We start from the raw sequence: 24,698 nt of genomic DNA, 5'->3' as shown, positions 1-24,698 counted from the left end.
GTTCACAGCTGAGTGCCTGGCCTCTACCTGGCGGGCTTGGCCAGGTCACACAGGGGGCAGTGCCCAGCAGGTTCTGTGAGATCAGCTGCAAAAGGCTGTGAACCAGGAAACCAGGCCTGCCTTGGGCTCAGGCAGATGCTGAGCCTGCATCCCAGTGCAGGCCAGAGGACGGTGCACCCGCTTTCCCACGGAGGGCGCCGGGGCCCTGCCGCCCGCCACTGCCCTCCCGGCAGCACCCATTCCCGCTGTCCCCCGCCCCAGACACCGCCGGGGCCCTGGGTTCCTGGCTGTGCCCCTGTCCCTTCCTCCCCTAGGCCAGCCTGTGGCCTGGTCTGTGTGTGCTCAGTGCTCCATGAGTGGCTGTTGGCAGCCTGGGTGGGCAGGGTGCCCAGGGATGCATGGTCCTCTCCAGACAGCCCCGTGGGGCGGCCCAGGTGCAGAGCGGCCGGCGGCCTGGGCACTCTTGGTCTGGGAGGAGGAGGAGGAGGAGGCACCTTACCTGATCAGCTTGGTGATGTTGTCTCCGGGGATCCTCTATGGCCCCTACAGAGAAGCCCACTTAATGCGTGGAAGATAAGATGCTCTGCCCCTGGGCCACAGGGAGGGGGCCCGGCAGGGGCGGGGCTCTGGCTCCCCAGGGGTGGGGCCGGAGGGGCGGGGCTCTGGCTCCCCAGGGGTGGGGCCCGGCAGGGGCGGGGCTCTGGCTCCCCCGGGGTGGGGCTGGCAGGGGCGGGGCTCTGGCTCCCAGGGGTGGGGCCGGAGGGGCGGGGCTCTGGCTCCCCAGGGGTGGGGCCGGAGGGGCGGGGCTCTGGCTCCCCAGGGGTGGGGCCGGAGGGGCAGGGCTCTGGCTCCCCAGGGGTGGGGCTGGCAGGGGCGGGGCTCTGGCTCCCAGGGGTGGGGCCGGAGGGGCGGGGCTCTGGCTCCCCAGGGGTGGGGCCGGAGGGGCGGGGCTCTGGCTCCCCAGGGGTGGGGCCGGAGGGGCGGGGCTCTGGCTCCCCAGGGGTGGGGCTGGCAGGGGCGGGGCTCTGGCTCCCAGGGGTGGGGCCGGAGGGGCGGGGCTCTGGCTCCCAGGGGTGGGGCCGGAGGGGCGGGGCTCTGGCTCCCCAGGGGTGGGGCCGGAGGGGCGGGGCCCTGGCTCCCCAGGGGTGGGGCCGGAGGGGCGGGGCTCTGGCTCCCCAGGGGTGGGGCCGGAGGGGCGGGGCTCTGGCTCCCCAGGGGTGGGGCCGGAGGGGCGGGGCTCTGGCTCCCCAGGGGTGGGGCCGGAGGGGCGGGGCTCTGGCTCCCCAGGGGTGGGGCCGGAGGGGCGGGGCTCTGGCTCCCCAGGGGTGGGGCCGGAGGGGCGGGGCTCTGGCTCCCCAGGGGTGGGGCCGGAGGGGCGGGGCTCTGGCTCCCCAGGGGTGGGGCCGGAGGGGCGGGGCTCTGGCTCCCCAGGGGTGGGGCCGGAGGGGCGGGGCGCCCTGGAAGACCCGCCGGGCACCACCTGCTGCGCTGGGGCCGCGCCCTGGGCCCCCGGGGTGCGGAGCTGGGGGCGGCCCGGGCCTCGCGGGGCGGAGCTGGGCAGGAGGCGCCAGCCCCGCTGTCTCGCCCTCCCGCGCCCCGTGGCTCCGTAACCTGCCGCTCAGGTTCCTCCCGGCCCCGCCCCGCTCCGGCCGCCGGCCCCGCCGAGGCCCCGCCTGCCCGCGGAAACCGAGCGCCGCGCGGGGCGCGGACGGACAGACGGACAGACGGCCGGCACCGGCGGACGGGCCGCGGGCCGTCGGGAGCAGGTGAGTGCGCCCCTCGAGTCTGCCGCTCGAGCCTTCGTGTCCCCGGACGACGGCGGACGGGGCGGGCGGTGGCCGAGGCCCGTCGGGTCTGGGCGCCGTGACCCACCCTCCCCGTCCGGCCCCTCGCAGCCCGGGGCTTGGGGGGGTCTCCCCGCAGCAGGTCGGACCCCGCTGGGCGGAGGACCCCGGCCGAGGGGCCCCCGGGCTGGCCGGGGCTGGCCGGGGCCGGCCGGGGCTGGCAGGTGTCCTCCCGGGCTGCCCGGTTTCCTGGTTCTGGGTCCGGCCGGTCCGGGCTGCTGTGACCGGGGAGCGCCAGGGCCGCCCAGGCCCCGCCCGCCCGCCCGCCCGCCCGGCCGCCCGGCCCTCCCCCGCCGGATGACCCGGCTTCCCACGGCCTGTCCGGGGTCCACCCTGTGCCCAGGCCTCTCCTGGACCCGCGGGCTCCCGACCCGGCCTCTCGGGCCTCCCGATCCCCAGCTTTGCCTCCCTCTCGGCGGCTCCCGGGCCAGCCGGCCGGGCTGGGCCCGAGCCACCCGCGCGCGCCCCACCCAGCTCCACGAGGTGCCGCGGTGACTAAGCTGACCCCTCCCCAAGGTCACCGGCTGCGCGTGGACTGGAGTTTGAACTTGGAGCCAGTTCCTCCACCTCCCCTGCTCTGCTGGGGCCTCCTCCCCTCCACGCCCTCCGCTCCCCCGCTCCCCCCACCCCATCCATCCCCCCCTCCACCCCATCCCCTCCACCCTATCCCCTCCACCACCCCGCCACCTTACCCCCCTCCCCCCTTCCCCCCTCTCACCCTCCCCACCTCTCCACCCCCCCTTCATCCCTGGAAAATCTCTGTAGTGGAACTAAAGCCCCCAGGGCTTCTCGGGCCCCCAGAACCAGGGCAGGGCTGCTCCATCTCCACTGCCATTAGGTTACGTGGCTCCTCACTGAGGAAGGCCCTGGGGGTGAGATTTGGGGTGCTGGGAGTAGCCCTGAAGTCCTCTCCCCCAACCTGGGGCTGGAGCCCCAGCCTAGACTTAAAGGGGAGGCTGCGTGTCGCAGCCTGCACAGGTCTGTGCGCCTGCAGGCCGGGTCTGTGCTGGTTTGTTTTGCTCAGGTGTGTGTACCTGGCCCCACGTGCTCTGAGCCCTTGGTGGAGCCAGGAATCCTATGAAGCAAACACTTGGACTCGCCCACTGAGGTCATGAGCATTCCGGACATTCTCCATGGCTAGGTGGACGGAAGAATCTGGCCAAGCCCCCTCGGGCAAGCCAGAGCCCTAATGGCGTGACGGGGACCAGGGGGAGCAGGCCCAGGGCGGGGAGTCCCCTGGGACCTGGTCAAACCGGAAGGCACGGAGCAGCCGGGGCGCAGGACTGTCCCTCTGTCCTCCTGCCACTCCCCTGCTGCTGACCCGACCCCAGCAGACCCAGACATTCTGGACACCCCCCCCCCCCCCCCCCCCGTCTCCTTCACTGTGAAGGAGGTGGAAGACATGTGAACCCAGCTCCCCTTTCAGGGCTGTGAGGATAACCTGACTGGAGGTCCCCACTCGGTATGGGGCTGGCCTGGGGAAAGCCCAGTTCAGACACCTGCTCACTGCAGCCGTCAAGCCTGTTTCCCAAAAATGCAGCCAGAAGGAGGCCCGGGTGGGGGCTCCACCCCTGGAGAGGCCCTGGCCAGGACAGGGCTCTGGTCTGCGGTGGAGACTCAGGGTGCCAGTCTTACCTCTGAACCCCATCCCTGTCCTCCCTTGAGCCAACCCTTGCTATCCCTGCGATCAAGGCCTGCTCTTGGACACCCCAGAGTAAAGAGACCCTGTACCCCTCAGTCTGCCTTCTGGGTACCTAGAACCCCAGGGAACAGCCCACACGATCCTTCCCTGAACTGGCTCTCTGACCCACGAGGAAGCCAAGGGCCGGCCTCTGCAGCAGCCGTGCATGGGCACTGGCACCGTGGCAGAGCCTGTGGTAGGGTAGGAACGGTCTGCTCACTCAGGCCCCGCCCTTTCCTGCCCCTTGCCCCCTGGCAGGCCCCCTGCCTCAGGGCTTTTGACTGAGCTGTTCTCTGCTCAGAGGTGGGTCCGGGCGTTCACCCTTGGTCCCACTTCAGAGCCTCTCCAGCAGCCTCCGAGGGATTCCCATGCGAGGCTAAAGGCCTGGGTAGAAATGAGACCTCAGTGGACACCTTCTGGGGCACGGACCATGGACTCTGTTCCCTGAAGACCTGGCCACTGAGGGCTGTGGGCCTGGACCTGAGTGGGGGAGGGGAGAGCCCGGGACAACCCCAGCAGCAAAGTCACAGGTCCAGTCCTGGGAATAGCAAAGCCGTGGGCCTGGTAGGGGAAGTGCCAGCCTGGCTTCCTGTCCTCACGGGAGGCAGGGCCAGGCACTGACCCCAGACTCTGGTCTCATGAAGGTCTGCCCTCCCTGCCTCTGGCTGCCACCAAGTTCACCATGAGCCAGTTGGGGTCTATGAGCTGCTGCCCGGGTGCTGCCAAGTAAGACCCCAGCCCCCCCCCAGTCCCAAGGCACAGTCCCGGGGGTGGGAGTGGAGTGGGTGGGCCTCCTCACTTGCCACTAACCCTGCAGTGGCAGCCTGGGCCGGTCTGACAGTGTGGCTGGTGTGGCCAAGATGAGCGCCAAGGACCTGTTTGGTGAGTGGGGCTTGGAGGGCGGGGGGACGTGGAGCCTGCACCTCCTGCCCCTGTGCGTCCAGGCCTTGGTCCGGCCCCGAGGGACTGGAGGAGGCCTCTGGACCCTGACTCACTGAGAGGACTGGTGGTCTGTCCCCCAAGCTCCTGCCACCGAACACCCTGCCCCCACTCCGTAAGGGGAGAGGCCTTTACGAATAATTCAGGGAGCATCAATATTGATTCGACCGTGCAGCCCTGCAACCCGATCGAGGGGGCCAGAAGGCCTGGCTGCCAAGTGTCTGCTCCAGGGGAGCCTGGTCACAGCCCCTCCGTGGATCTACCACACCCTCCTCCCTGCCTTCTGATGCTCGGTGCTCCACAGCTGGCAACGCACCAAGCCCCGCAGCCCAGAGACTCTTGGGTGGCTCTTGGGGTGGGGAAGCTGTGGCCCAGGCCCCTCCCTTAGGACAGTGGCACAGAACAGGGCAGCCTCTGTGGGGTGAGGCTGAGCCTCCCGCCCGCCCCAGGACAGTCCCCACTCTAGGCAGGCCCCTTGGGTTCTCCATCTTCTCTAAGCCTTGGTCCTTCCCCGCCCGAGGCCTCAGCACAGGCTTCCTGGACACCTTCAGGGTTCCAGGAAAGGTCCACTCCCACCTCGCACCGTGCTGTCCCTCCTGCTGGCTGTGAGGGCTCACGGGACAGCCCCCCTCGCCTCAGCTCCACCCTCCTTGGGGGTCCCCCTGGGGGCCCAGCACCCCCTGGACCACGGGCCATGGGGTTCACCTCCTGGGTGGGTGACAGCTGTTTCCCTCCAGAGCAGAGGAAGAAGTACTCCAACTCCAATGTCATCATGCACGAGACCTCGCAGTACCACGTCCAGGTGAGACATGCCCAGGAAGCGCCTCTGTCCCCAGCGCTCTGGGCAGGTGGGAAACAGGTCAGAGCTGGGGTGGTCCTGGCCGCTGCAGCTCAGAGAAGCTCTCAGTGGGCCAGCAGGGCCGTGGGTGTCTGGCCAACACCACCCTGAGTGCCATGTAGCCCTCTATGGGAAGGAAGCTGTCACCCTGGCCCCAAAACAAGGAACTGGCTCCGGAGGGAGGCACTGGAACAAAGAGGTCCTTTATGGAGTGCTGCTGGGAGCCGGGGAGGCCGCACCGGGCTGGGCCAGCACCCTGCGCCCTTTGACCAGCTGCCAGATCTGGAGAGCCTTCTCCTAGGTCCGTTTTAATTCACAGAACTCGGGAAATAGGTTTTTAAACGGCCCTCCATGCCTGGGAGCTGGCCAGGCTCCTAGCCATGATCCAGGTCTGTGGGACCATGGGTGAGGAAGATGGGGAGAGGACAGGACCGGGATCCTCTGTGCCGTCAGCCCGGGCCGTGGCTCGCTGGGCCCCGGGCCCTCCTGCTGTCCTCGCCTCCTTCCCAGGCTCCACCCGCCCCCCTCAGGCTGAGGCAGGCTGCTGGCCCCAGCCTGGCTTCCTCCTCTGTGCCGTGGGTCCCAGGGACCAGCAGGAGTGTCCCGGGCTCCTGAGTGCAGCTGTGTTGGGGGTACCAGGGTCCTACCCACCAGGGCCCGCGGGTGGCGGTGACCATTGCCAGCAACAGGGCTCAGAGGGACGGATGATTCCACTTGGTCCCTACCTTCCTGGATGGCGCTGCCGTCCTTCTCCGAGGTAGGACTTTGCCCTCCTTGCTGAGCAACCACCTGGGGCCACCAGGCTGGCCACTGGACTCTGTACCACGCTGGCCTGGCTCAGCCTCGCTGTTGTGGGGGCCTTTCCTGCCTGGGTGAAGGCCAACAAGGGTGGAAGTGGTAGAGCTTTTCTGCCCCACCCAGTGAAGAAGCGGCTGAGCTGCAAGGGGGCCACGGAAGCCTGGCCTTGCGTCTAACTCTCCACACAGTTCAGTGGGCAGGGGTGTTTCTGGTACCATCCACGCCAAGGGCCCAGGACAGCTCCGTCAGCACCCCAAGCTCTTGCAGGGCCCCTGGTGTGTTTGCAGCCCCCCTGCCCCCGATCTGACCAGTGTCCATTGTTACAGTTTTGTCTTTTTGGAAATGAGGTCCTTCAATTCCCAGTCTCCTTTGTTCTCTGCTTTGTGAATTTAGCTTAAGGAGCTATGCAGAGGGTAGGGATTTGCCAGCCCGAGGGTGTGGGGCATCTCTACCAGTCAGCCCAGCCCGGGGTCTCTCCCCGCTCTGCTCTATTTCTGCATACAAAGGCAAAGGTGTTCTGACTTCACAGGGAAGTGTGTGTGTGTGTGTGTGTGTGTGTGTGTGTGTGTGTGTGTGTGTGTGTGTGTGTGTGTGTGAGTGTGAATACTGGGCCTTGAGCTGAGGGCCTAGTGCTCTCACTTGGATTTCTCACTCAAGGCTGGCACAATACCACTTGAGCCCCACCTCTACTTCCAGCTTTTTGCTAGTTAATTAGAGAGAAGAGTCTCAAAAGGCTTTTCTGCCCCAGCTGGCTTTGAACCTGGATCCTCAGATCTCAGTAGCTAGGATTACAAGTGAGAGCCACCAGCACCTGGCTTTTACCGCTATCCTTTGTTGAGTAGAAATGTTTGTTTTGATGACATCCAGGCATAACTATGTTTTCTTTCCTAGTTTGGTTTTTCTCTCCAAAAGAGTTGTCGCCTCACCAAGACAGGATTCCTTCTGTGTTTCTCGTGTCCAGGCCTAGTGCAGTCTCTGCAGCTAGGACAGCGATCAGCTTTAAATTCTTTTTGCTTTTGCCCGTGTGAGGCGGGGACCAGGCTTTTTTCTCAGATGAATGTACGCCTGTGCTGAGTAGGTTTTCATACGCCATGGAGCATCTCTGGTGCCGGTTGTTAAACACTGATTGACCATGGGTGGGTCTGTTTCTGAAGTCTTCATTTCACTGACCTGTTAGGCCAGATACATGCTTTGACTCATTCATCTTGAAATCAGGCCATGCAAGTTCTCCAACTTTGTTCTTTTTCTTCCATTCCTCTCTCTCTCTCTCTCTCTCTCTCTCTCTCTCTCCCTGCCTTCTTCCCTTCCTTTCTTTCTCTCTTGTCTTCCTTTCTTTCATGAGCTCTTGTTCTGTTGTCCAGGCTGGTCTAGAACGCCTAGACCATCATCTGGCCTCAGCCCCCTGAGTAGTTGGGCCACCGAGACATACCTCTCGATATCCAGATGAGACTTTCTTCTTTAGTATTCTAAACTCTTTGGACTTACATATAAATTTTAGAATCAGTTTGCCTATTTCTGCTCCAAAGAAGGACTACTGGAATGTATTTGGCTCCTAGTCAAATATATAAGCACAATTTGAGAGACTTGATATTATAACAATATTGCCTTTTCCTATCCATGAGCATGGGATGTCTTTCTATTTATTAAATCATCTAATTTGCCAACAAATATTTTGTGGGTTTTGCTGGGGCTTTTTGTTTGTTTGTGCCAATCCTGGGGCTTGAACTCAGGGCCTGTGTGCTGTCCCTGAGGTTTTTTGAGCCACAGATCCACTTCCAGTTTTCTGGTGGCTAATTGGAGAAAAGAGTCCCACAGACTTTCCTGCCCAGGATGGCTTTGAACCACCATCCTTCGATCTCACCCTCCTGAATCTCTAAGACTACATGCATGAGCCACCAGCACCTAGTGATTTATTTTTTTGAGTACTAGGGTAGAATCTAGGGTCTTACGCATGCTCTGAAAGGACTCTACTACTTGCACCATACCCCCACCCCTTTTCTTTTGTATTTTCATTTTTAGATAGGTCTCCCTAACTTTGCTTGGATTGGACCAGAACTGGCAATTCCCCTTTGTTTCATGAGTAACTGGGATTATAGGTGTGTATCACCATACACTGATTTTTTTCCCCTCAATATTGAATCAGCCTTACATTCTGGAATAAACATCACTTATTCAAGATACATTATACTTCTTTGTGTCCATGCACTAATTCGCTGACATTTTGTTTAGGTTTTTTTTTTTTTCTTTGGTCGGTCATGGGGCCTGAACTCTGGGCGTGGGCGCTGTCCCTCAGCTCTTCAGCTCAAAGCTAGCTCTACCACTTGAGCCACAGCACCACTGGCTTTTTCTGTTTATGTGCTATTGAGGAATGGAACCCAGGGCCTCATGCATGCAAGGCAAGCGCTCTACCACTGAGCCACCTTCCCAGCCCCTAGGGGTTTTTGCATCAATGTTCATTACAAGTCTGAATTTATAACTTTCTCATCTAATGTCTTTGGCAGGTTTGTGTATCATAGTCGGGTTGAACTTATAAGACAGTAGGGGGAAAAAGACAGTGGGAGAGTATTCCTTCCTCCTTTTTTCAGAAAGAAACTTGAGAAACTTGATATTTTCCCCTTAAATATTGTTAGAATTCACCACTTAGATCTTTTGCACACAGGGTTTCTTGGTAGGAAATTCTGGCTATTAATTAACTTTATTGTCTGTGTGATTTGTAGAGATGGCCCCTCTTTTGTTTTAGGGATTTAATGTTCTAGCTAGTATTTTTCTTTTCTTTTTCTTTTTTTGTCTGTCATGGGGCTTGAACTCTGGGCCTGGTGTCTGTTACTAAGCTTAAGACTAGTGCTCTACTACTTGAGCCACAGCTCTACTTCCAGCTTGTTGGTGGTTAATTGTTTCCTGTCCGGGCTGGCTTCAAACCTCAATTCTCAGACCTCAGCCTTCTAAGTAGCTAGGATTGCAGGCATGAACTACTAGCTCCTGGCCTGGCCTTGTTTATATGCAAAGATAGAGATTGAACCCATAGCCTTTTGCATCTAGACATGTGCTGTACAACTGACCTATATCTTCAATTGCTTCATTTCAAATATTTGGCAATTTTCTGAGTTTTTGTTGTTGTTGGTGGTGGTAGTGATAGTGGTGGTGGTGATGGTCATGGGGCCTGAACTCTGGGCCTGAACACTGTCCCTGAGCTCTTCAGCTCAAGGCTAGTACACTACCACTTGAGCCACAGTGCCACTTCTGGCTTTTTCTGATTATGTGGTGCTGAGGAATCGAACCCAGGGCCTCATGCATGCAAGGCAAGCACTCTACCACTGAGCCACCTTCCCAGCCCATTTTCTGAGTTTTTTGCTTGTTTTGCTTTGTCAGTCATGGGGCCTGAACTCCAGCCCTGGGCAAACCTGAGCTCTTTTGCTCAGAGCTAATGGTCTACCACTTTGAACCACAGGACCACTTCCAGTTTGTTGGTGGTTAATTGGATACTATGTGGCTTATTGGTAGCATACTGCATAGCATGCCTGAGGCCCTGGGTGCGTAGCATGCCTGAGGCCCTGGGTTCGATTCCTCTTCACCACATAAACAGAAAAAGACAGAAGTGGTGCTGTGGCTCAAGTGGTAGAGCACTAGCCTTGAGCAAAAGAAGCTCAGGGACAGTGCCCAAGCCCTAAGTTCAAGTCTCAGGACTGGCAAAAAGAAAAAGTCTCACAGACTTTTCTGCCTGGGCTAGCTTTGATCCTCAGATCTCAACCTCTAAGGTAGCTAGGATTACAGGTGTGAGCCACCAGCACCCGGCAATTTTCTAAGTTTTTATTATTGATATCTACTTTAATTCTAGTATGGTCAAAGAACATATGCTCAGTATGGTTCCAGCCTTGGAATTTAAACTCAGGGCCTGAGCTGTCCTTGAGCTTCTTTGCCTCAAGCTAATGCTCTACTACTTGAGCCACAGCCCCAGTGCTGGCTTTTTGGTGGTTCATTGGAGATGAGGTTCTCAAGGCTTTCCTGCCCAGCTGGCTTCAAACTGTGGCAGCCTCAGGTCTCAGCCTCCTGAGTAGCCACTAGCCCCCATCTGAAATGCTCTAAGACTTGTTTTGTTAGCTTAACAACATGGTTTTGTTCGTGCAGGGTGTGTTTTGCTAGCCCTGCGTTTCAGGTTTTGTCCTCTTAAACACAGGAGAGCTCCTCCTATTCCACGCTGTATATCCACTCATTATTTGACTTTGGTGCACATATCAGCTGGGCCTAGCTTTTATTATTATGGTGGTTCTGCAGTGAATAAGCTTGTACCTGTGCCACATTTTGTACCTGTGTAGGTTTCCTGACGTAGAACTGGAAAGCAAGGTGGTTGTACCTCTGTGAGTGTCACGACTCTCTTCAGAAGGCTGGGCAGGCGTTGGGCTCAGGTGCTCCTGTCTCCACATCTTAGCTTGTAGGAGGAAGCACAGGACTCTGTGTAGAGGAGGGGTGAGCACAGGACTCTGTGTAGAGTAGGAGTGAGCACAGGACTCTGTGTAGAGGAGGAGTGAGCACAGGACTCTGTGTAGAGGAGGAGTGAGCACAGGACTCTGTGTAGAGGAGGAGTGAGCACAGGACTCTGTGTAGAGGAGGAGTGAGCACAGGACTCTGTGTAGAGGAGGAGTGAGCACAGGACTCTGTCGTATTGTAGAGGAGGTAAAAATTTCAATGGTCTGTTCATTCCTAAAATAATAGTCTTAGAGTATCAGTTTATGGTTTGCAGTTTTTTTTAAGTTTTTTTCAGAGTTTAATGAGAAATTAAAATTTTAAAAAATACAAGTAGATGTTCATGTTCTTTAATGTTGAACAAAAAGTATGAGTAGAACCAAAAGTTAACATTATCACACTTGTTTGCACTATCTAGTTTTTCATATGAACATTACTGTTCAAATAGAAAATAGGTGGAGATTTAGGGATGGAAAAGAGAGAAAACCAGAACTTCTACCACATTTATTATTCCACACTGTGTTCAGCTGTGCTCACAGAAATGGCTTCAACTTCTCCTCCATGCAGGAAGTCGGTTGTATGTGAAATTGAACCTGCTCAACAACTGAGGGAGACTAGAAATGATGGGGCATGTCCTGGTGCATTGCCATGTAATTCAAACAGCGGGGCAGCTACCAACTTGTAACTTTTGGGAACTTCAAACCGGGCTTTCTCTTGAGGCAGAACCAGAAACGACTTCTTATGTTCCTTAGGCTTTGTAATATGGCAGGCATATATGGGTACTGAGGAGGTTCGAAGCTTGGTCTCCACCCATTCCCAATGCAGCCATCAGTGACCCAGCCTGGCAGAGCTCCATCTTGTCGACCTAGTATCTCTGTCATGAGGGGTTTGGGTCCTTCAGCTTCGTCTTCTCCTGGGTTAAGTTCACCACCAGGTAATTTGAAGACGGTTGTTCCCAGCTGTAACAGCTGGTGCTCATGTTCAATCCGAACCCCTTCTACCATCCGCCTCATTCCAATTTTGTCAAATTCCTCCCTCATGCGCTGAGATCTGGCGGCAGCAGAGCTGTCCTTTTCATAGAGGGGCTCTTTCGTACCAAAAGCGCAATCGGTAAGAGGGTAGAGAGGGATGGTGCGCTCCAGGGTGAGAGGCTTGGTTCGCTGGATGTACTTGTTACCAGACTGAACCATCTGTGAATGACTGGGCAGTACCACTCATGCTGGCGAACTCAGGCACTGCAAGAGAGCACAAAATAGGGTGTAAGGAAGACATCTCCCCCCCCCCCCCCGTGTGGGCGGCGGTTATCGGCTTCCCCCTCAGAAGCTGCCACCCGCCATTGATGCAAGAAAGAAAGAAGACTGGTTTGCAGTTCTTATATTCAATGAGTGCATGCAATTTACTATGTTAAAAAGTAATTTAGGCTGGGTACTGGTGGCTCACGCCTGTAATCTTAGCTACTCAGGAGGCTGCAATCTGAGGATCGAGGTTCAAAGCCAGCCTGGGCAGGAAAGGCTGTGAATCTCCTTTTTTTTTTTTTTCTTTTTGGTCAGTCGTGAGGCTTGAACTCTGGACCTGGGTGCTGTCCCTGCGGTCTTCAGCACCAGGCGAGGGCTCTACCGCTTAAGCCACAGTGCCACTTCTGGTTTTCTGGTGGCTAATTGGAGATAAGGGATTCGTGGACTTTCCTGCCCGGGCTGGCTTTGAACCGAGATCCTCAGATCTCAGCCTCCTGAGTAGCTAGGATCACAGGTGTGAGCCACTGGCGCCTGGCATGTGAATCTCTTATCTCCAATTAACCACCAGAAAACCAGAAGTGGCGCTGTGGCGCAAGTGGTAGAACATTCACCTTGAGCTGAAGAGCTGAGGGATAGAGTTCAAGCCCACAACCCAAAACAAAACAATACACAAACAACAACAACAAAAAAAAATAATTACCACCAAAAAGCCAGAAGCGGAGCTGTGGCTCCAGAGGTAGAGTGCATGCCTTGAGCAAAACTAAAATAAAAAAGAAGCTCAGGGACAAAGCCCAGACCCAGAGTTCAAGCCCCAGGACCAGCAAAAAATTAAAAATTGAAAAATTGCCAGGTGCCAGTGGCTCACACCCATAATCCTAGCTACTCAGAAGGCTGAGATCTGAGGCTCACAATTCAAAGCCAGCCTGGGCAGGAAAGTCAGTGAGCCTCTTTTCTCCAATTAACAACCAGAAAACAGGAAGTGGCGCTGTGGCTCAAGAGGTAGAATGCTTCCGTGAGCTGAGGGACAGCGCCTACCAGAGTTCAAGTCCCATGACTGACAAAAAAGATTTAAAAATTGAACATTATAGAAAAATAATGACAGCAGCTGTTATGTTGGCTCACATTTGACATCTAGCTGCTTGGAAGGTAGAAATGAGAAAGAATCACAGTTAAAGGGGTCAGCAAAACGTGTCCAAGAGTTCATCTCAGCCAATTAAAAGCTGAGTGCAGTGGCCCACGCCTGCCCCTCCATGGGAAGCGCAGACAGGAAGGGGGTCAAGACACCGCAGAAGAATAACAAAAGCAAAATGGGCTGAAAGACTGGTTCTAATGGTAGAGTACTGAGTACTGTCTACCAAACACAAGGCACAAAGCCCAGCATTCAAATCCTAATACAGAGAGAGAGAGAGAGGAGAGGGAGAGGAAAGAAAAGAAAATTAGCCCTTTATATTTATTGCCTATGTTTTTCTGACTTCTAATTTTTCTTTTTCCTTCCTTTCTTCCTTTCTTTCTTGCTTTTTTTTTTTTTCTTTTCTGCCAGTCAGTTCTGGAGCTTGAACTCAGGGCGTGGGTGCTGTCCCTGACCTTTTGTGCTCAAGGCTAGTGCTCTACCACTTGAGCCACAGCTCCACTTCTGCTTTTTGGTAGTTAATTGGAGATGGGTGTCTCAGGGACTTTCCTAGCTTTAAACCACAAAACTCAGATCTCAGCCTCTTGAGTAGCTAGGATTACGGGTGTGAGCCACCAGCACCTGCCTTACAGGAAGTCTTTTTTTGAGCCTTTTTTTTTTGTTTGACAGTCTCAGTATATAGTCCTGGCTGGCCTTGAACTCACAACCCTTTGTCTCTACCTCTGAGTACTAGGATGGGAGGTATAGAATTTTTTTTTTTTTTTTGTCAGTCGTTGGGCTTGAACTCTGCGCCTGAACGCTGTCCCTGTGCTCTTCAGCTCAAGGCTAGTGCTCTACTGCTTGAGCCACAGTGCCACATCCAGTTTTCTGGTGGTTTATTGGAGATAAGAGTGTCTCAGACTTTCCTGTCTGGGCTGGCTTTGAACCGTGATCCTCAGATCTCAGCCTCCTGAGTAGCTAGGATTACAGGTGTGAGCCACCGACGCCCAGCTAGAATTTTTCTTTTTATATTCTGGTGCTGGGGACTGATCCCAGCACTGTTCATTCCAGCCATGCAATCTACCTCTGAGCTATACCCCCAGCCAGAAATTCTAATTTTGTTATTAAGTTAAATTTATTGGTCTTTCGAGCGTCCTTGCTGAGAAAAGTGCAATGTGGAAAGGCTCTTCTAAGATAATCAGAAATTATTTTGTATTTTCTTTTTTGGTCAGTCATGGGGCTTGAACTCTGGGCCTAGACGCTGTTGTTCAGCTCTTCAGCTCAAAGTGAGCACTCTACCACTTGAGCCACAGCGCCACTTCTGGTTTTCAGGTGGTTAATTGGAGATAAGAGTCTCAGACTTTCCGGGCAGGGTTGGCCTTGAACCGTGATTCTCAGATCTCAGCCTCCTGAGTAGCTAGGATTATAGGTGTGAGCCATTGGCACCTGGCTTCCTAAATTTCCTTCCAGTGCTTTTATTGCCTTGTCAAGTTTTTCAGTTAGGTCAGCCTGTTTGTCCTGGCTTCCATCCTGCATTTATCCAGCTTTCCCAGCACTGTTTACTGAATCTCGAGTCTCTGTGGGAGGGTTTCACTCAGGAAAAGCAGGGAAAGTGCCTGAGCCAGGCTCCTGGAGAGAAGACACAGGGCAGGCAGGGCCGCCGGCCCCAGGGCCCGGGGATGCTTTGGTTCTGTGCACACCCTCTGACGGTCTTCCTGGGCCAGTGCTGCCCCAGACGAGGGAGACAGCACAACCCCAGCCCCAGGCTGTGGCAGGCACACACCATGGGTTGGGGGGGTCTGAGGAATGGCCACCAAAGTGGCCAGAGAGGATGCAGTCAGCGAAGGAGGGCTGCAGGCAAAGGCACAGCCTCCGGAGGGAGGCCGCCCTGGAGCGGAGTGTCCGGGGATGGGAGGAGTGAGGGCCATTGGACAAGGCTGCAGAGGATCTGGAGTTGGTCTTATTTATTTATTTTTGCCAGTCTCAGGTCGTGAACTGGGGGCCTGGTCGCCATGCCTGAGCTTCTTTTTGTTCAAGGCTAGCGCTCTACCACTTCTGGCTTTTTGTGGGAATGGGGTACTGAGGAATGGAACCCAGAGTTTCAGGCAGGCTAGGCGGACACTCGACCAGGGAGCTGCCTTCCCAGCCCCAAGTCGGGAATTGTTTAAAGGTCCTATTCAGCACACAATCATGACCCTGAGTCAGAACGGAGACTCCCCATCCTGAGCCGGCTTCCCACAGGAAGCCGTTGTCCCAGGCTGCTCTGGGGCAGCCGTCGAGGCTAGCGTGGGCACAAGCAGTGACCGCCGACCCTTCCCCAGCACCTGGCCACATTCATCATGGACAAGAGTGAGGCCATCACATCGGTGGATGATGCCATCCGGAAGCTGGTGCAGCTGAGCTCCAAGGAGAAGGTGTGGGCGCAGGAAGTGCTGCTGCAAGTGAACGACAAGTCGCTGAGGCTGCTGGACATCGAGTCTCAGGTACCCGCTGGCCATGGGGCCGGGGAGCAGGCGGGCAGACGCTGGGCCTGACCTGTGCTTCCGCCAATGGAGCGCCCCCATCTGGCCCGTGGAAGGGTGCGGACGGCGCGCAGGAGGCCGGCACAGCTGAGTCTCGGCCTCTCTGGGCAGCCTGTGCGGGCTCCACTCAGTGTCTGCTGTGGCCATGTCCGCAGCCCAGCCCTCATCTTCAAGAACTGGCTGGCTGCGGTGAGCCAGCCAGGCCCAGTTGTGTCCAGGGTCAGTGCTCTGGGCCACAGCGGCCCTGGCCGGTCCTATCGCTGTCTGTGTTTATGCCTGTGGGCCGTGTCTGGGCCGTGTCTGGCCTGGGCTCTCGTGCACCTGCAGGTCTGTGCAGGTCTGATGTCTGTGGACCAAAGTCCCTGTGCGCGGCCGCACTCGAGGCCCGCCCCATGTTGGGGTCCGAGCCTGTGTCCACTGCCTGTCCCTAGGAGGAGCTGGAGAACTTCCCGCTGCCCACTGTGCAGCACAGCCAGACAGTGCTGAATCAGCTGCGGTACCCCTCCGTGCTGCTCCTGGTGTGCCAGGACTCGGAGCAGACCAAGCCCGACATCCACTTCTTCCACTGCGACGAGGTTGAGGTGAGCCAGGCGGCCGGGCATGGGCCTCCCGGACACTGCCGGGTGGGCCTGGGGTTGCCCCAACACTGCCAGGGTGGGCCGGGGTCACCCCGAGCTGCACGGGGCCTCCCGGACACTGCCGGGTGGGCCGGGGGTCACCCCAAGCTGCAAGGGGTCGCCCCGACACTGCCGGGTGGGCATGGGGTCGCCCTGAGCTGCACGGGGTCACCCCAACACTGCCAGGAGGGCTGGGGGCGCCCCGAGCTGAGCCGACATGCCTGTGTCCCTAGGCAGAGCTGGTGCAGGAGGACATTGAGAGCGCGCTGGCCGACTGCCGCCTGGGGAAGAAGACGCGGCCCCAGACCCTGAAGTAGGGCCGGGAGGGCCGCAGGTGGCGGGTCTCACGCGGGGCTGTGGACAGGGTTGGGAGGGCATCAGGAGGCAGGACCCAGCCCAGGACCCCTGACAGGCTGAGCCAGGCCTTTCTTTCCCTCCAGAGGCCACCAGGAGAAGATCCGGCAGCGGCAGTCCATCCTGCCCCCACCCCAGCCCCCAGCCCCCATACCCTTCCAGCACCGGGCCGGAGAGTCTCCCCAGGCCAAGAACCGCGTGGGCCCCCCAGTGCCACTCAGTGAGCCAAGTAGGTTGGGGTGACGGGGTCTCCCAGGGTCCGAGGCCGGGGGTGACGGGGTCTCTCCTGTCTTGCTCGGTCTCTGCCAGGCTTCCGCCATCGAGAGTCTCAGGACGAGGAGCCCCGGGCTGTGCTGGCTCAGAGGATTGAGAAGGAAACGGTGGGTGTCCAGCCTGGCCGGGCCTCCCCCCTCCCCCCAGGCCCGTGCCTGTCCCTCGACTCTTCCCTAAGGGAGGAGATGGCCACAGCTGACCCCCGTCCCCTTCCAACCCCAGCAAATCCTCAACTGTGCTCTGGACGACATCGAGTGGTTCGTGGCCCGGCTGCAGAAGGCAGCAGAGGCTTTTAAGCAGCTGAACCAGAGGAAGAAAGGGAAGAAGAAGGGGAAGAAAGGGCCGGCAGGTAGGGACAGAGGGGAGGGTTACTGGGGGACAGAGGAGAGGGGTCGCAGGGGGGCAGGGGAGAGGACCACAGGGGGGAGGCGGCCGAGCCGCTGTGGGCCACATGGGCGGGGTCAGGACGGGCATGGGTGGGTTGGCACGGGACAGCGGGCAGGCTGGATGGACGCAGCGTGGCTGGAGCCGCGCACACCCAACTCCTCACCCCATGCTAGAGGGAGTCCTCACGCTGCGGGCACGGCCCCCCTCCGAGGGAGAATTTGTTGACTGTTTCCAGAAAACCAAGCTGGCCATCAACCTGCTGGTGAGTCAGCGGCCTGTGCGGGCGGCAAGGGCAGAGGCCGGCTGCCACCGCCCACCTGTCACCTGTCACCTGCCGCTTGTTTCCCTGCAGGCAAAGCTGCAGAAGCACATCCAGAACCCCAGTGCAGCAGAGCTGGTGCACTTCCTCTTCGGGCCTCTGGACCTGGTGCCTGGGGCCGGGGGCCGGGCAGGGCGGGACTGGGGGGGGAGGGGGAGGGGGGGAGCCTGTGCCCACCTTGGGCAGCTCATGTGGGCTGTGGCCAGGCTCTCAGGGGCCCAGGCCCTGTGGAGGAGCTGCTGTGCATGGCGCGGCTCCCTCTGAACCGTACCGTCCCTCAGATTGTCAACACCTGTGGAGGCCCAGACATCGCACGCTCCGTGCTCAGCCCCCTGCTCTCCCGGGAGGCCGCTGGCTTCCTGCGCGGCCACCTGGTCCCCAAGGAGATGGCACTGTGGGAGTCGCTGGGGGAGACCTGGACGAGGCCCCGGTACAGCGTGGGGGAACAGGACGGGGGCGGGGGGTCAGCTCTGATGTCCCGGGACTGACCCCCTGGCCTGCCCACTCCAGCTCCGAGTGGCCCCGGGAGCCTCAGGTGCCCCCCTATGTGCCCAAGTTCCACAGCGGCTGGGAGCCCCCCCTGGACGTGCTGCAGGAGGCTCCCTGGGAGGCGGAAGGACTGGCACCCGCGCCCGAGGAGCAGGTCAGCCGGGGCTCGGGGGCCCCTGGCCTGTCACCCGCCCGCACCCAGCCCCCACAGACCAGGCTGTCTGTCCACTCTCCCCACAGCTGACCCCCATGAGCCGACTGTCCACGCGACACTCCCCCAAGCACAGCCTCTCCGCTGAGCCTGCCGGGCCCCCAGAAGCCTTCGCGCCCCTCAGCTCCCCACAGGCTCACAGGTAAGGACCCCCACCCCCAGCAGGACACACCCCGAAGCCCCCATCCTGAGCAGGCCATGCCCTTCAGCCCCACCCAGAGCAGGCCATGCCCCACAGCCCTGCCCAGAGCAGGCCACGCCCCACAGCCCCACCCGAGCAGGCCACGCCCCTCAGTCCCCAAACCAGAGCAGGCCACGCCCCACAGCCCTGCCCAGAGCAGGCCACACCCCTCAGCCCCCATCCTGAGCAGGCCATGCCCCTCAGCCCCCACCCCGAGCAGGCCACGCCCCTAGTCCCACCCAGAGCCGGCCACGCACCTCAGCCCCCACCCAGAACATGCCACGCCCACAGCCCTGCCCAGAGCAGGCCACGCCCCTCACCCCCACCCAGAGCAGGCCACGCCCCACAGCCCTGCCCAGAGCAGGCCACACCCCTCAGTCCCCACACCAGAGCAGGCCACGCCCCACAGCCCTGCCCAGAGCAGGCCACACCCCTCAGTCCCCACACCAGAGCAGGCCACGCCCCTCAGTCCCCGCACCAGCGCAGGCCACGCCCCTCAGTCCCCGCACCAGCGCAGGCCACGCCTCTCGGCACACTGCATCCTGAGCTGCCACTGCCAGAGTCAGAACCTTCATCCACGTGCCTCAAAAATACTTTTCCAGAGCTGGGAAGGTGGCTCAGTGGTAGAGCGCTTGCCTTGCATGCCTGAGGCCCTGGGTTCGATTCCTCAGCAGAAAAAGCAGGAAGTGGCGCTGTGGCTCAAGTGGTAGAGCGCCAGCCTTGAGCTGAAGAGCTCCAGGACAGAGCCCCAGGCTCTGTTCAGGCCCCACAACTAAAAAAACAAAAAACCTTTTCCAAATTAGAAAGCACCTAGTTTTCATCTTAACTTTGTCACCGAACTGAAGGGGAAACTTCAAGTTATTCAAGTTGTTTCAGAAGAATTCACCGGCCTAATACATCAGGTCTTCTCATGGTTTCTGGTTTTGAACCAAGGTTGGAAGGAGAAAGGGACATAGCTCGGTAGTAGAGCACTTGTCTAGAATTCAGAAGGCCCGTAGGTTCAACCCCCAGCACGGACCAAAAAGAAAAGTTAGAAATCTAATATACCATTGCTCTTAAATGGCAGCTCCACCAAGCATCGTGAGAGTGATTTAGGGTTTGGGGACAGAGGGTTGGGCCAGTAACCACTCCCTACGTACTGTAGCCCAAGGTGAGTGATGCACAGACCTTTGGACCCTCCTGGCCTTGGGATGCCTGGAGAGTCCGGTATCTGCCAGACAGCAGGATTCAGTCTCCAGAGGGAGCGGCTGGGTCATCAGCTCCAGCCCTGTCAGCATGGGTCCTAGCTAGAAGCACATAGGAGACATGATCAACCTGCCTGTCCTCTCTGCTCCTGAAGCCTGACCCTGCCAGAATTCACTCCGTGCCCTGGGGTGCAGGTGCTCCATCCAGCAAGCATCCGATGTCTCCAAATGGCTGTGGCTGAACACTGCCCTCCCGAGGAGTGCCTGGTTCGGGCCCCCGCCTCCCGGGGGGGGGGGCAGGCCTGGAGCCCATGAGGGGGCCTGGGTTGGCCAGCTTTAAGAGTACATCCTGCCACCTCCCGCCAGCCCCTCCCCCCCAGCACGGCGTCACAGTTTCCATTCCTGGCTGGAGCTGGCAGCACAGCCTCTCCCTGCCAAGATTTGGGCAGTGCCACAGAAAGCTGCAGGTCAGCTGCCAGCCAGCCCCAGAGGAGACCCCAGCCCAACTCTGGGCCTCAACCCCTCCTCTCCCGCTCAGGGGCTACCAGCCAACATCAGCCATGACCAAGTACGTGAAGATTCTCTATGACTTCACAGCACGCAACGCCAATGAGCTCTCTGTGCTCAAGGATGAAGTCCTGGAGGTGAGGTTCAGGCTGCAGGGTTGGTGAGGACCACCCAGGACATAGGCAGCGGCCAGACCCTGTCCCCAGGCTCCCTGGCCCCGGGCCCCACCTGGGTCCCCAAGCCAGGTCTTCCTGGCCTGGGGCATGGCGGGACTGAGTGGCCCTCCTGTCTGGGGACCCTCTGTGGCAAGGACCCTGCAGTGAGGCGGGAGGGGGCTGTCACACCTGCCGCCAGCCCAGCTTGTCTGCACCAGCTCTGTTGGCAGCAGCTGAAACCAGGCCACCCACTGAGGGATGGAAAGTGGAGTAGGCTACAGGGAGGGTGGCCTATAGCCACCACAAGGGACACTTCCTGCCGGACACAGTAGAGGCCAGACAAGGAAGGGGCAAGTCCTGGGTCTAAGATGGCACCAGAAGAGCAAGGGCTGGCTCTGGAGAGGGGGCTGCTAAGGTGGGTGGGGTGGGAGGTCCCTGGACCCCACATGTGCTGGTAGCCAGGGAAGGGGTGCCGGTGGGGTGGTGGTCTGGGTGGTGAGGCCCCAGCAGGGTGGTCTGGGGGGGTGAGGCCCCAGCAGGGTGGTCTGGGTGGTGAGGCCCCAGCAGGGTGGTCTGGGGGGGGTGAGGCCCTAGCAGGGTGGTGGTCTGGGGCGGTGAGGCCCCAGCAGGGTGGTGGTCTGAGGGGGTGAGGAGGGTGGTGGCCTGGGGGGGTGAGGAGGGTGGGGGTCTGGGGGGAGTGAGGAGGGTGGGGGTCTGGGGGGGTGAGGAGGGTGGGGGTCTGGGGGGGAGTGAGGAGGGTGGAGGTCTGGGGGATGAGGCCCCAGCAGGGTGGTGGTCTGGGGGGGTGAGGAGGGTGGTGGCCTGGGGGGGTGAGGAGGGTGGGGGTCTGGGGGGTGAGGAGGGTGGAGGTCTGGGGGGTGAGGCCCTAGCAGGGTGGTGGTCTGGGGGGGTGAGGCCCCAGCAGGGTGGTGGTCTGGGGGGGTGAGGAGGGTGGTGGCCTGGGGGGGGTGAGAAGGGTGGGGGTCTGGGGGGAGTGAGGAGGGTGGAGGTCTGGGGGGTGAGGCCCCAGCAGGGTGGTGGTCTGGGGGGGTGAGGAGGGTGGGGGTCTGGGGGGGTGAGGAGGGTGGTGGTCTGGGGGGGTGAGGAGGGTGGGGGTCTGGGGGGAGTGAGGAGGGTGGGGGTCTGGGGGGGTGAGGAGGGTGGGGGTCTGGGGGGGGTGAGGAGGGTGGGGGTCTGGGGGGAGTGAGGAGGGTGGAGGTCTGGGGGGTGAGGCCCCAGCAGGGTGGTGGTCTGGGGGGGTGAGGAGGGTGGGGGTCTGGGGGGGTGAGGAGGGTGGGGGTCTGGGGGGGTGAGGAGGGTGGGGGTCTGGGGGGGTGAGGAGGGTGGTGGCCTGGGGGGGTGAGGAGGGTGGGGGTCTGGGGGGAGTGAGGAGGGTGGGGGTCTGGGGGGGTGAGGAGGGTGGGGGTCTGGGGGGAGTGAGGAAGGTGGAGGTCTGGGGGGTGAGGCCCCAGCAGGGTGGTGGTCTGGGGGGGTGAGGCCCCAGCAGGGTGGCAGCCACAGCGAATTGACACCTCCTTCTTGCTCCCCCTCGCCCCCCGCAGGTGATGGAGGATGGCCGGCAGTGGTGGAAGCTTCGGAATCGCAGTGGCCAGGCCGGCTATGTGCCCTGTAACATCCTGGCTGAGGCCCGGCCGGAGGACGTGGGGGTGCCTCTGGATCAGGTGCGAACTGTCCTGGGCTCTTCTGTCCTCCAGGGCCATGGCCGGGGCTCTGTCCCAGCCCCACACTGGGGCTGACCTGGGGACCCTGCTGTCCTGGACTCCGTGGCCGGGGCTCTGTCTCTGCGCCACACTGGGGCTGACCTGGGGACACTGCTGTCCTGGGCTCTGTCTCTGCGCCACACTGGGGCTGACCTGGGGACACTGCTGTCCTGGGCTCTGTCTCAGCGCCACACTGGGGCTGACCTGGGGACACTGCTGTCCTGGGCTCTGTCTCTGCGCCACACTGGGGCTGACCTGGGGACACTGCTGTCCTGGGCTCTGTCTCAGCGCCACACTGGGGCTGACCTGGGGACACTGCTGTCCTGGGCTCTGTCTCAGCGCCACACTGGGGCTGACCTGGGGACACTGCTGTCCCCAATCCCATGCAAGGCTGGCACTGGAGCTCCTCTTGACCAAAGGGAAGGAAAGACAGGGTGGCCTGTGCAAGGCCTTACGGCGCCTCCCCTCCCTCACCCTCACAGGCGAACCAGAAATACTGGGGTCCCTCCAGCCCAACCCACAAACTGCCCCCAACTTTTGCGGGAAACAAAGACGGTGAGCCATTGGGCCTGTGGGGGAGGAGCAAGGGCAGCCACCGCGGGAGGGGAGGGGCAAGAGTGCTTGTCCCGCCCATCGGGGCGGAACCAAGAAAGCCACACCCATGAGGAGGCGTGGCTGCGTGCACCACGCCTGCGGAGATGGGCCTATGCGTGTCACACCCACAGAGGGGCGGGGCTGAGCACCTGCCCCTGCCCGTGGGGGAGCGCCTGTGGGCACCACCCCCGCGGAGGGCGGGGCTGCGCGCGCCACGCCCACGGAGGGGCGGGGCCGCGCCTGTCACGCCCGCGGAGGGCGGGGCTGAGCACCTGCCCCTGCCCGTGGGGGAGCGCCTGTGGGCACCACCCCCCGCAGAGGGCGGGGCTGCGCGCGCCACGCCCACGGAGGGGCGGGGCCCGCGCCTGTCACGCCCGCGGAGGGGGCGGGGCTGAGCACCTGCACCACGCCCGCAGAGCTGATCCACCACATGGACGAGGGTCAACGACGAGCTCATGAAGAAGATCAGCCACATCAAGGCGCAGCCGCAGCGACACTTCCGCGTGGGAGCGCAGCCAGCCCGTGCAGCTGCCGCTCACCTACGAGTCGGGGCCCGACCAAGTCCGCGCCTGGCTGGAAGCCAAGGCCTTCAGCGGCCCGGTGAGCTGGGGGTTGGGGTGCGGGGGGCGCCGGGGCGGGGCCCGCGCCCGCCCTCACCCCCTGCCGCCCCCAGGATCGTGGAGAACCTGGGCATCCTGACGGGCCCCCCAGCTGTTCTCGCTGAACAAGGAGGAGCTGAAGAAGGTGTGCGGCGAGGAGGGCATCCGCGTGTACAGCCAGCTGACCGTGCAGAAGGCGGTGCTGGAGGTGAGCGGGCCCCGCGCGGGGGGGGGGGGGGGGAGGCGGGGAGAGGGGGCGGAGGGGGGCCCCGCGCGGGGGGGGTCGGGGAGAGGGGGCGGAGGGGGGGCCCCGCGCGGGGGGGGGGCGGGGAGAGGGGGGCCCCGCGCCGGGGGGGGGGAGGGGGCGGAGGGGGACCCCACGCGGGAGGGCAGGGGGCAGGGGCCAGGGGTGGCGGAGGGGGGCCCCGCGCGGGGGGGGGGAGGCGGGGAGAGGGGGCGGAGGGGGGCCCCGCGCGGTGGGGCAGGGGGCAGGGGCCAGGGGTGGCGGAGGGGGGGCCCCGCACGGGGGGGGGACGGTGGGGGACCCCTTGCGGGGGGGGCCGGGAGGCGGGGGGCCCCGCGCGGGGTGAGGGGACGGAGGGGGACCCCTTGCGGGGGGGGGGGGGCCAGGGGGCGGGCCTCCCGCCGCGCGGCCTGAGCCCCCTCCTTCCTAGAAGCAGCAGAGCGGGTCGGAGCTGGAGGACCTCATGAGCAAGTTTCATTCCAAGAGCCACAGGAGGACGGAGGACAGCTAGACCCGGCCCGCGGCCCGCCCAGGGCGTGGAGTTCTGTTGTGTGTGTGTGTTATTTTATGCCGAGAACATGATGGGCGGGCTGGGGCGGGCTGCCTGCCCCCAGGTCCCCCCACCCCCGGGCCCAGCAGTACCTGTGGGTGGCCCTCAGGCCCCTCTCAAACCAAGGCCAGCCTCTGCCAAACCTGGCCTGGGCAGTGCCAGCCCTCCTCCACCTGCCCCGCTGCCCCAGGGCCCCCCAGGTGGGTGAGGACTCTTTCTCTGGCCTCCCCTCTGGCAGACATTCTGACCCCCATCTCCATGCCTCTCCCCAGCTGCTTGCTTCTACACCCATCTGCCCACACTGCAGGACAGGCCCAGGCCCCAGACTGGCCAGGCTGGTGACCTGGCCTCCAGAGCCGTCTTCCTCTGTGCTGCTCCTGGGGGTGGGAGTCTGGGCAGGACGGGACATCTCCAGGGCCCCGTGGGGGGTTGTTCTGTGTGCTTCCCCCTTTGGGGCATGGTACTGGCTTCCCATACCGATGCCCACCCCCACCTGCAGAGCTGGGCCACAGCTGCCCAGATCAACCCCAGGTAGTGGGCACTTCCTGTGTGCTGGTGACAGCTGTGTCTCAGCCCTGCACTGAGCATCACACCTGGGCATGAGAGGTGGGGACTCTTGGCTACATCATTAAACCAGTTATCTCCAAGCAGTATGTGTCTGTCTCCTGGGGAGGGGTGCATCTTAGGGCCCCAAGATGATGTCTTCTAAGAGCTGTCTGGCAGAGGGCAGGCTTCCACGCTCATCAAAAGGGTCTGGGAGACATTTGTGGAAGGAGAGAGGCCGGGAGGTGGTCCAGAAAACTGTCTCCTTCCCACCTGCCTACTCCACTGTGGCAGTCCAAAGCCAGGTATCCAGATGTTCAAAAGCCTGTCACTCAGACTGGCTT

The 24,698-nt window shown here is 60.8% G+C and overlaps 1 protein-coding gene across 1 annotated transcript; it reads left to right on the top strand.

Moving 5' to 3' along the window:
• Positions 1 to 1,709: 1,709 nt before the first annotated feature.
• Positions 1,710 to 24,176, top strand: Eps8l2 (EPS8 like 2). Its single transcript, XM_042673338.1, is given in 24 exon segments — positions 1,710 to 1,766; positions 4,170 to 4,251; positions 4,343 to 4,407; positions 5,202 to 5,266; positions 15,226 to 15,387; positions 15,858 to 16,007; positions 16,277 to 16,356; positions 16,484 to 16,626; positions 16,707 to 16,777; positions 16,893 to 17,019; positions 17,231 to 17,319; positions 17,410 to 17,484; positions 17,658 to 17,806; positions 17,887 to 18,019; positions 18,106 to 18,218; positions 19,980 to 20,085; positions 21,666 to 21,785; positions 22,307 to 22,379; positions 22,835 to 22,857; positions 22,859 to 22,924; positions 22,926 to 23,014; positions 23,089 to 23,122; positions 23,124 to 23,225; positions 23,692 to 24,176. Coding segments are annotated over 23 exon segments (2,160 nt in total). The 5' UTR covers positions 1,710 to 1,766; positions 4,170 to 4,207; the 3' UTR covers positions 23,773 to 24,176.
• Positions 24,177 to 24,698: the final 522 nt, after the last annotated feature.

Source organism: Dipodomys spectabilis, unplaced genomic scaffold (genome assembly GCF_019054845.1).
Source record: "Dipodomys spectabilis isolate Male_0828 unplaced genomic scaffold, ASM1905484v1 ptg000802l, whole genome shotgun sequence".
NCBI lineage: Eukaryota > Metazoa > Chordata > Mammalia > Rodentia > Heteromyidae > Dipodomys > Dipodomys spectabilis.
This window is presented reverse-complemented; position numbering and strand designations above follow the sequence as displayed.